The sequence below is a fragment of the Austrofundulus limnaeus genome, unplaced genomic scaffold, assembly GCF_001266775.1.
Source record: "Austrofundulus limnaeus strain Quisiro unplaced genomic scaffold, Austrofundulus_limnaeus-1.0 Scaffold169, whole genome shotgun sequence".
NCBI lineage: Eukaryota > Metazoa > Chordata > Actinopteri > Cyprinodontiformes > Rivulidae > Austrofundulus > Austrofundulus limnaeus.
Genome location: NW_013952571.1, coordinates 535,761 through 547,751, shown reverse-complemented (window position 1 = coordinate 547,751; position 11,991 = coordinate 535,761). Strand labels below are relative to the sequence as shown.

General features: G+C 37.6%; 1 protein-coding gene across 1 annotated transcript in view; it reads left to right on the top strand.

Annotated features, from left to right (window-relative positions):
- Positions 1-11,991, top strand: part of pde5ab (phosphodiesterase 5A, cGMP-specific, b) — a gene marked incomplete at its 5' end in the record, with an annotated part of 76,335 nt that overhangs the window by 1,653 nt on the left and 62,691 nt on the right. Inside the window, 1 exon segment of the mRNA XM_014017476.1 lies at positions 10,096-10,269. Coding sequence (XP_013872930.1) covers positions 10,096-10,269 — 174 coding nt within the window.

The window sequence follows — 11,991 nt, the reverse complement described above, 5'->3', positions numbered from 1 at the left end:
TGTCTAAAGTCCAACATCGATGTTGTTGTCTAAAGTCCAACATCGATGTTGTTGTCTAAAGTCCAACATCGATGTTGTTGTCTAAAGTCCAACATCGATGTTATCTAAAGTCCAACATCAATGTTGTTGTCTAAAGTTCAACACTGATGTTGTCTAAAGTCCAACATTGATGTTTTTCTCTTTTTCTCTTAAGTCTAACATCAGTGTCTCATCAGTCTTTTTCAGCACTCACAATAAGACAGGCAGACAGAAATGTCTGCCTGTCTTATCGTTAATTCTGTTATTTTTCACTTTATTCTGTTATTTTTCACTTTATATCCGTTCAATGGCAATGAGCACACATAGACAAACCTAGTGGTCACGGTGGGTGGGATCTTGATCACTATTGGCTTTAAATAAGCATGATCACGCATTTCAACCAATGAGACCCTTTGTTGTTGGTTTGTTGCCTGACAATGTGCAATGCTCACATTGACCTGCTTTGCATGGACAAAAACAAAGAAGGAGAAAGTCACTGGATTTTTATGGGCATATTTTGTTTTAAAAGTCTTTTCAATGGTTAACTGGAAAGATGTTACTTGTAAAGTCCCTSTCACACCATGACATTTTAGACAACTTATGCCAAATTATGAAAAGTTTGGGGACATCTACGTTGAAGATGGAATTCAAAACAAACAACTGGAACATTCTCTTAGTAATGTACATACTGTAATGCTAACAAATTGATCAAATATTCACTTTTATTAGTAATTAAGTGGAAAAAACATTTTATAAGTTGGCATAAGTTATCTAAAATGTCATAGTGTGACAGGGACTTAAGTGCTTCACCACTGAACTGCCTTACTATAGTAGTAGTTCCATCCTGAAGTATGACTCTAATTTTAACCCACAAACAAACAGTTTTAATTATTAATTGTTAAATATAAGCCTAAAACTGTTAAAGATACAGAAATTACAACTCATCCATGTAAAGTCCAACTTCAGTGATCTGTTTTTTTATTTTTTGTGAATTTAGAATAAACCGTGCAACGAAAAGTCAGGACACTATTCCTTGACACATTGTATTATTTTTTTCTGTGGGAGGAGTAGAAAAGGACAACTCAGAAWGGAAACAGAAGAAAACAGTGCTTATCTGTCTTTACATACACCTTTTATTATTGTATTGTTATAAAAATAAAAGCAGTGTTTTTACTAAGAGATGAAGAGTACATACTGTAWTGACACCGGTGAACTGATAAAAATTGAGCCCTGCTGAAAATCTACAGTATCTTCTTCCCATGTTTGTTCATAGATTAAACACAAACTGAATTAAAGGCCTAATGTTTGCTGAAGGAGACTCGCTGACTGCCTCCTTTCATGCCAGAGTTTAAACTAATATTACCTTATTTTTTTTAAAAAGGAGCCATTTTAGTTGAACCTTACACTCATTCTCATGCATTATCAGGAAATGTTACACTCAGTATGATTTAGGAATGACTCTCAGCTACTACCACACTAAATTTTAGCACATTGTATTTAAAACAAACTGAGCATAGTCATGTTTGGTTAGCTGTGGCAGCCATCTTGAATTGAGTCCAAAAGTTAATCAGCTGTTGATGCTCATCCACTGATTATTAACTGAAAGTCAAATTACAGTCTGTCCTATAGTTCATGAGATATTTTGCTGAGAAACAAACAGAATTGATTTATTATAATTATTGTCAAGCTTTTAAACAGGCTTTTAAACGGCAATGTTGTGTAATCTGTTAGTGCTCAGAGTACTTGATGGACAGTTACTACCATGCCGAAATTTAGGTCAAGAGTTCTAACATTTTTTATGTTTGGTAAAGTAGCTGCAGCAGCCATCTTGAACCAGGTAGAGTCCAGTGAACGCACACCGATGTAAGTCACTTTATAGCAACAGGTAATAGAAAATATTAACTTATTATTGGTATAGAAACTCACCCTAAAAAACAATTTTAGTCTTTATGCCAATCTTAGCTGTGGAGAAAATTTTCAAAGCTTTAGATGTGTTTTCTTTGTTTGATTCTGCAAAAAGAGAGGAAATAATGTAGTTAGAAAATATTGCGATGTGATTTTATTGTTTTTTTTTATTGTGATAATGATGATATCACTTAAGATAAATCAACATTTTTCTCACTCCTCATCACTTTCATCCAAAGCAGATGAGGCATCAGAGCCGGTAAGACTCTGTTGATTGACAGATTATTATTATTAGGAGCAGAAAAGGAATGAGGTCATTGAAATATATTAGTTTATGATTTATTACAGTCCAAGCAGTGAAACTGATTCTGTGATGCTGATAAAATTAGGATTTATTATGTTATACCTCACCATACCTCATGTTACCTTCAGCCAAGAAGAAAAAAGGTTTCCCAGTCATCACAGTTTGCACCAGAAGTGATGTTTTTTATGGAATACCAGCAGTCGTTGCCTATCGACAGAAACTCCTCAATCATTTACTGCGACACCTTTCCAAATTCAGTCATTTGTTCAGCAGGGTTTTAGTTTAGTTTTTAGTTTTAGTTTTATTCATTTATTCGTTTCATTAAACATTTTTTATACACAACAAAAAATATACAAATCCAAAATGAAATGAAAGGAGGCAAAAAGAAGAAAAAATCTTATATCTGCCCCAATTTATTTCAGGCAATAATAATCATGAAACAAAACAAAATAAAAGCTTCTATTTCTTCTCAAACAACAACTTTTGATATTCATTATGCAATTTCATATTTCTTTAACAAACTTATTTTTTATCATTCTCTTAAAGAAATGCATTGAACCGGCATTTTTATAATCATTTTCCAGATTATTCCACAATCTTATTCCTTGAACATTGGCCCTTCAAGTTTGTTTGAATTTTAGTTTTAATAAACATCTCAAGTCCTTTAAGATTACGATAACTTTCTCTCTTAACAAAATATAACTGGATGTTTAAAGTACACTGTTTTATGAGCCTTACACATAATCTGCAAGATATCATAATCAAACAACTCATAAAATTTAAATAATTTTAATTTAAAAAATAATATATTCGAAGGGTGACTGTAATGTTTTTCGGTGATAACTCTTAAGGCTCTTTTCTGTAAAATGAAAATAGGATTTGTGATTGTTTTACATGCTTTACCCCAGACTTCAATACAGTAAATCAAGTGTGGAACAATTATTGTATTATACAGTATAAGCAGAGCTTTATCATTGAATAACTCCCTTACTTTATACAGTACTCCAACAGATTTAGCTAATTTCGTTCTTAAGTAATTTATATGAGCTCTCCTTGTCAGCTTTTCATCAATGATAATCCCCAAAAACTTTACCTCACTGACTCTACTAATCTCAACACCATCAACTTTAAATGGAAAATCAATAGTTTTCTTTCTATTACTGAATATTATGTAATTAGTTTTATGCAAGTTTAACGATAATTTGTTAAGTTTGAACCACGTTTGTATTTTTACAAATTCTGTTTGTATCCTTTCCAACATCCGTTCTATATCTCTACCCAAACAAAACAATGTTGTGTCATCAGCAAACAGAACACATTTAAACAACCCTGATACATTTACTAAATCATTTACATACAAAATAAACAGCTTTTGTTCAAGTATAGAACCCTGAGGAACTCCACATGTGATTTTACTGAGTTCAGATCTTATATCATTAATTTAAACAAACTGTTTCCTATTTTTCAAATAACTATTTACTTACCCACTGCAGTGCTGGTCTTCTAATACCATATTTATTTAGCTTTTCAAGGAGAATTTTGTGATCAGTTGTGTCAAAGGTTTTCTTTAAATCAACAAAAACACTAACACAGTACTATTTTTGGTCAACAGCAGTTGTTATCTGTTCAATCAATTCCAGGAGAGCCATTGGTGTCGAATTGTTAGCTCTAAACCCATGCTGACTCTTACTTAAAATATTTTGTTTACTAATAAATTTATCTAATCTGTTTACAAATAATTTCTCTAAAATCTTTGAGAACTGAGGTAACAAGGACTTTGGTCTGTAATTGTTGAACATGCATTTCTCACCATTCTTAAAAAGAGGAACTACCTTGGCTATTTTCATGTTGTCTGGAAATATTCTTGTTGTAAATAATAAATTGCATATATGTCCATGTCCACTAAGTCTTTTGATTTTTTTTTTGTTTGCATAATTTTTAACAATACTCTGTATTTCTTCTTTGTCAGTTCCATCAAAAAAAGTACTATTGTTACAACCCATCACTGTATGATTCACATTATTATCTACTTTTGGTATTTTCGCTGCAAGACTGGGGCCAGTAATAATAATAATCCTGTTTAAGACCGGCAGTGGTGGGGCAACGCTAATCCAAAATTTAGCTCCGCAATTTCTAAAGCACTTAAGAAAATATTTAGGTCTGCAACTTCAAAAGCACTTATGCCATAGAAAAACTAGCAGAAGCTAATTTTAAAGAGCAAGTTCAATTTGACACTTACTAGCTGGCAACAATTCATGTACAATATATACACAACACTGCCAACTAGCGGTGTATGAACTCTTTTACAACTTAAGTCTACAACCGCCGATTAGTGATTTCCTGAAACAGACCTTTAGCTCCTGGTGTAAAAATTAAAAAGTTGTTGAGGATTGCTAGTTCGGCGGCTTCTTTGTCCTTTTCTTTTGTTTGTTGTAGATTTTTCATTAAAGAACCATCAATAAAGTAATTTTAAAACTGTTTATTGGAAAACTGAAGCGATGCATTCTGGGTACATGACAGATTTGATTTGTGATGGGAAGCAAAAGCACAGAGTACAGGAAACTATCTTTCCTTCAAAATAAGAGCTTGGATTTTAAAGTTTTCCATGTAGTTGCTCCAGTTGACCACTAGATGTCTGTCTTCATCAGCATATCATCTTTAAATCATTGCTGCGTCTCTAATCCCGTTGGCCGATTGCTTCGACCAATTACGTCAAGTATMGAGCTCCAGTGTTTAAACCTTATTTTTTTAAAAAAGGAGCTCCGATTTGTAAAGTAAAATAAATCAATACATACAAAATTTTAGTATGGATTACCAACTTTAACTGTTTTTGCTATTGCCTTCCTGCTACGTAAGCAGACACAAAGCATGGTGGGAAATCAGAACCGTGACCGAAAGCAACAGTCAGCAAGGATGTATATCTTCTCAATAAGTGTGTTTATCTGGGAAGGGTGCTATTGGATAGATTGAGTGTGTTGTGATTTGTTCACAGCCATACCTTCCGCTGTTCAAGATAATTATGACTGGTAGATAATTAGTTATTAGCGGTACTGCATTTTAATATTAGAAAGTGCAAATCCGCTTATGAATTATAAAAATTAGTAAGACTGTAAAAGCGCAACAAAATATTTAGGTCCGTAATTACCGGATTTGCTCTTTAGCGGGCTGGTGCCCACCACTGAAGACAGGAGACAAACCAAACACTCCTAGTGCTGAAATCGTCTGAGTTTTAGGCTCTGTTTTATTAACAGTGTTTGTGTACACAAAAGATCCATGAAGTGTTTTAAACCTGAATCTTTTTCATGTTGTACACAAGTTCATAACTCAAAAGATGAATTTCTGACAGAAGTGGGCTACTAATCCTTTTATTTTTTAGAAAATAGAAGATTTTTGTCAATCAGTAAAAGAAAACATTCCATGTTAATACACTTTATTTCAGTATCATGAGAAGATAAAAATTCAAACCCATTTTAAAGATGTTTGTGTTTTATTAACTGGTGTTTTTACTGAACACACTAAAAAAACTTTCATGCCTGTGCCCTCTGGAGAAAGAGATGTTCTTAAAAAAAGTCAGAGATAATTGCTAGAGAAAAAAAATTCAAATGTATTTATGCTTTTATATGTTCTCTTTTTATTTCTTGTGTCAGTAACAAATAGTGACCTATATTTCTGGGCATATTTTCTTTTCCATCCATCCATTATCTTCCTATTATTCCAAGCAGCTTGAGCAGAGAGACCCAGAACTCTCTTTCCCCAGCAACCTCTTCCAGCTCTTCTGGGAGGACTCCAAGGAGTTCCCAGGACAGACAAGAGACAAGAGTCCAGCATGTCCTGCCTGGTTCTTCCTCGGGCTCTCTTCACAGTTGGACACTCATCTGTCCAGGAGTCATCCTTAACAGATGAACCACCTCAACTGGCTCCTCTGGATGTGGAGGAGCAGCGGCTCTACTCTGAGTCTCCGAGAGTCCAGCTACCCTGCGGAGAACTCATTTCGACTGCTTGTGTCCACGATCTCATTCTTTCGTTCACTACCCAAAGTTTGCGGCCATAGGTGAGGCCCGTCACAAACACCATGTTCAAACAAAAGGGTGTCCATAAGTGCACGTGGCACCAGGACACCCTAGGTCGTAAATAAAATATTTACTTGGTAGTTGAGTCATCTCATCTGTGACCGTGTGTTTTGGACACTCTGGTGAAGAGAGGAACTGAGCTGTCAACCAATCACCACCTGGTGGTGAGTTGGATGCTGGGGGAAGATGCCGGACAGACCTGGTAGACCCAAACATGTAGTCACGGTTTTCCAGGAACACCTGGCAGAAAAACTCATCAAAGATTTTCAATTCACAACTCTGAGAGAACTTTGACCTCATCTCACCTGAGGTGGGGGACATTGAGTCAGAGTGGGCCATGTACCACAACTCACTTATTGAAGGGGCTGCCTTGAGCTGTGGCTGCAAGATTGTCGGTGCTTTTCGTGGTGGCTATCCTTGACTTGGTGGTGTACATCCTAGGTAAGGGAGGCTGTCAAGCTGAAGAAGACGTCCTATCGGGCCTTGTTGACTGGTAGGACTCCGGAGGCAACTGAGGAGTCCCTAGGGATATGCTTCAGGCATGTCCAACTGGGAGGAAGGCCTGAGGAAGACCCAGGACATGCTGAACATGTCTTGCCTGGGAATGCCTTGGAGTCCTCCCAGAAGAGATGGAAGAGGTAACTGAGGAAAGAGAGGTCTGGGCTTCCCTAATCAAGCTGCTAGCCCTGCGACCTGACTCTGGAACAAGTGGAAAATGATGGATGGATGGATGGATGGATGGATGGATAGAAGGATGGATGTGAAGAAAATTTTATTCTGTTTATCACTGATTTTGAATGCATCCCACATACTGTTTTATTTTGAGGTTAACTAGGATGTATTTTGCGTAATTATCTATTTTTATGATTAAACTGTGACTTAGTTGAGGTACAATCTTGTGTGAGTGACCTGTCACAGTCAACTCAGAGTATACTCTCCTTAATGCATTAATCAATACATGCCTTAATCACACAACACATAACTTTTGTTCCCACTCTTACATAGGGAGTTCTTCCCTGGATCTGATGTAAAGCCAGAAAAGGGCTGGGCTCAAGAAGAAGGTGTTTTAATGTGATTGCTTCCTGAATTCAGAGCCATTTTTGCAGAGAAAATAAACATCTGCAATTGGCCCCAGCAGGGTGTGGTTGTAGGAACGTCTTCTTACACATAACATTCAAGTCTATTTCTGTATTTGTTCCTTGCTCTCGACACACACCGAAGCGTATGAACATAGCATTCTTTTTTGGATGGATGAGTGGGTGGGTGGATAGATGGACAATTAAATAGGAACTGCTGCATCAGCCATTGATTTTTAATAACAATCAAACATATAATTAAAATGTGCTTCAGCTATAAAGTCATAATAATCCCTTCATCTCCCAGGGGCTGAAGTCATTTATGACATGAAGCTATTTCCCTGCTTATATTTATAAAGATGTAATGTTTCATTGTACCTTACGTTTTTAAACTTCATATTGTCCGTTATTCAAGCACACGTAATAATTTTTTTTTATTTTTCACTGTAATTCCAGCAGCGAGGTATGACTTCACATATCTGTTTTGGAGTTTGGCAGGTATTCAGTGGTACCTTCTCCTGTTTCTGTTATTTTTGATKATTTATATGTTGCTGTAGCGCTCTGAGGTGCTGGGTTTTCTCACCATTTTAATCGGTGTACCTTTTTTTTGCATAAAAACTATAAATCTGCTTTATTTTTCAACTAAATAAACATTTTAATTGTAATCTTGTAAACTCAGTATCTTACTGTCCTGTGATTGTTGGAGGGGTTATACATTTCCTCATGCGTTGCAGAGACTGTCTTTTTGTCTACATTTTGACCAAGGTATAAAACATTGTGGGACACATTTCTGTTAAAATAGTCACCGAGTTGTGTACCTTATGTTGTATGTGAGGACTACAGCCTCCACTATCCAGGCCAATAACTGGTCCAAACCTGCATATCTTCATTTCTAAGCTACTCGTGCATGTGTGAACAACAAACACGTGCACAGTCAAGAACAGCAGAACATTTACTGTTTTGCATCATGGACTGGTTTCATGCAAATTAATTTAATTATGGCCGGGGCTGAAAACAGTTCTTCAGTTATGTTCAAGTTAGGTACGTTTTTGCAAGAGTTAGATAATAAGTTTAATAGTATATGGAAAATTAACAAGGACTGTGTCAATTTTTACTTAAATGTACCCTGCAGACTACTGTGTACACATACCATGTGTATACTGTATATACTTTGCACATAAAGTATTAAATGTTTGTTAGATGATTTCTTTGTTGTAACAATGGGCCTCATGCAAGAACATGTTCGTATTTTTATCCTAAATTTCTCCTACTTTTGTTCGTACAAAGGGTTCGTACGAACATGTCATGTCAGATTCAACAAACTCTTCTATCTTCAGGAAAAGTGTGTAAATGAGCTGCGTAAATTACACCTGTTCTATCCAGCTGCTCGTGCACGCGAGAGGAGATTAGCATAATTACCACCCCAAAAACACCATATAAGGCTATGTTTCCTGCCTCAGATACAAGGAAGTGTRCATTCATGAAAATGACAGCGAAAGCAAAAAATAAAAACTTTACGAGTTCAGAGACTGAAGTCCGTCTGTCAGAGATCCAGAAAAGAAAATCTGTCATTTTTAGCAGGTCAGCTGTGGAATAAAAAGAGCTGCTAAAAGTATAAACAACTGTGTTAAATCATTTTCATTTATTCAGAAGACACAGCGCTGCGCACTGTACACCCCCGCCCCCTTCAAACCTGAGGTGGTCTCAGGTTTGAAATAAGCATTTTAAAATGTTTTCAAAATAAGTCTGGCACTTTGGAGAAAATCCAGGACTTGATCATATATCCCCTCTGGCCTGGGAACGTCTTGAGTCCCCCAGGATGAGCTGGAAGGTGTCGCTGGGGAGAGCGGGGTCTATTTGCTGCTGCCACCGAGACCTGATCCCGGATAAGCGGCAGAAAATGGACGAACGGACAATTTATATTGTTAGTCTAAATTATTACATTTAAAATTATAACTCTAATTCAAGCAGAATAGCCTATTGTCAACATAATTATGGAGTGTAATTTATTTTCAACTCAAATTATCTTCAAACTAATGAAATATAAAGTTATTAATGAAGAAAACCCGTCTGGATAACAGCAGACTGACTGCTKGTAAAATATACGACAGGTCTGGACCACTCGTAAATTTTGTTCGTATCTGAAAAAAATCTTAGAATACGAAAACATTGGTGAATGCCACAAATTCTCCTAAATCACTCGTACGCACAACTTAAGAACAAATCTGTGCGTACGAACGGTTCTTGCATGAGGCCCATTGCTTCTTGGCAATAAATCTTATTCTGTTGGAAAGTCTGTTTCACTTTTAAATGTTGTCACATTTGTAAGGATCATGCATTTGTGGGATGAGCAGAAGAGCTGAGTGTGTTGCGCACAAGAAGAATGCAGTTTTGCAGAWCTCACTCATGAAAGTAGGCTCTGATTTCAAACAAATAGCTGCACATTTTATTGGTTTCTTGGTCACAAACTGAATTCAGTAAGACTTTCATTATAAACTTGCCTTTTATAACAATTTTGAGTCACCAGCCAGTCTCCAACAGTCACAGCTCAGTAACATACTGGCTTTAGCAGCATTTGTGTTTTGAGTTCAGTTCCAACTCAGCTGAGCTGCAGATAAAAACTGGTAGATTTCATTCTTTAAGAAAATGTTGCTAAGCTACAAAGCATATTTCTGACTGATGTTTTCATTCCAATCCTGATTGTACGGTCATCTTGCTCCAGGTGGGTGAAGACAGCTCCAACAGGAAGTTTTTGATCAGCCGACTGTTTGACGTTGCCGAGGGTTCCACGTTGGAGGAATCATCCAGCAGCTGCATCCGACTGGAGTGGAACAAAGGCATTGTGGGACATGTAGCTGCCACAGGACAACTGCTCAACATCAAGAACGCGTACGAGGTGAGCGCTTTACTCTGTGGAGTGTCAGGGTTTTGATATTTATACTGCCGTTTGACCAGCGACAGCATGTGTGATGCTGGTGTGCAGTGTGAGTGTGTGCCCTTGTTTTTGCTACTTGGTGGGGACGAATTTTCAGGAAAATGCAGCCTCGTGGGACCGGATGCTCCTTGTGTGGACCAAAGCCCAGTCCCCACAACTTTGGAGGCTGATTTTGGCGGGTGGGGGGCGCATTAGGACCAAGGTGTGAATGAATTTAGGTTAATTTTAGGGCAAATAGTCAGYGTTAGGATATAAAATTTCCAAAAAATTAATAGAAGTCAATTGAAAGTCCCAACAAGGATAGAGAGGCATAGTAGGTGTGTGTGTGTGGGTTTGTTTTTGGTGACATTTGGGGAAAATTTTAAGACAAAACTAGGGATGCACGATATATCGGCACTAATATCGGTATCGGCCGATATGTAAAACTGGGCCGAGATTGATGTCCGATATTGATTTCCCACTTTTTAACTTTGTGTTTCTGTTTTAGTAGGTAAAATGCTTGGTCGAGTGGTATCTTTTTAATCCTGATATTAATATTGATGCTGTGTAGCCAGAAATAACTGAAGTAGAGTCATGTCAGAGGTCTGGTTGTTTATTTACGGTATTGAAAAAAGACACAAGTGTGTTTGTGCATGTATGTACGTATATAAATAATTTGCGTGTTTGTGTAATATCGGTAAATATCGGTTATCAGCCATAACAGCAATAATTATATCTGATATCGATATTGGCTGAAATTTTCATATCGTTGCATCCCTAGACAAAACACCTACATTTGGGGACCTAAAGCTGAAAACATACTCCCCGTGAATTGCCGATGTCGGCACGGGTTGTCGCAGTTTAATGACGAAAATTACGTCACCGGGCTTCTCAGCATCGTGTCGACAGCCTCTTTTGGCACAACCTCCTGGCAGATCTTTTTGACCCCCCTCCCGTGTCGACAGTAATGTGTGATTGGTTCGTGGGCGTTTGTTTGTGCTAAACTGAAAGCGCTCGGACGGACACAGCAGAAGAAAAAAAAACTCATTTCTGACTAGCAGACTGTTGAAGCAGTTTTAAATATAGACAAATGGAGAAAAACTCATGCGTGGTTGTGCTGAAAGCACCATGCGCTGCATTTACTTCAACTACTCGGTAAAAAAAAAAGGGAAAAAAACCAACTTGCTCCCCGAGCCGACCAGGAAGCAGAGTTTTGTACCGTGAAAAACTCACGAATGGAGATTAAACAGATGTGCATGAAGGAATCTGACTGATAAAAACTGTGGCGCTTTACCAGGACCGATGTGGATAAATATGTTGGGTGAGTGACTTTTTTTTCTGTACTGCTGTTGCGGGGAGAAATTCCCTGCAGTGACATATGTTTGAGCGGGAGGTGGAGTTTCCCCGAGCAAGGCATAGAGACTATGAAAGGTCTGTACGAAAATGACTGCCGAATAACCAAGTGACTGTGCGTCGATCCGTCYGTGTCGGAGCGAGTATGTTTCAGGCTCAAGTCGAGTCCTCGTTTGGTTTAAATACCATTGGAGGGTTGGGGGTTGGGTTTAGGACCAAGGTGTGAATTGAGTTTAGATTAGTTTTAGGGTCAGGTAGGGTTTGCTACATTGTGGGAACCATTTTCCAGAAAAATGCAGCCTCATGGGGACCAAATGTGCATTATGGGGACCAAAACCCGGTCCCCACAGG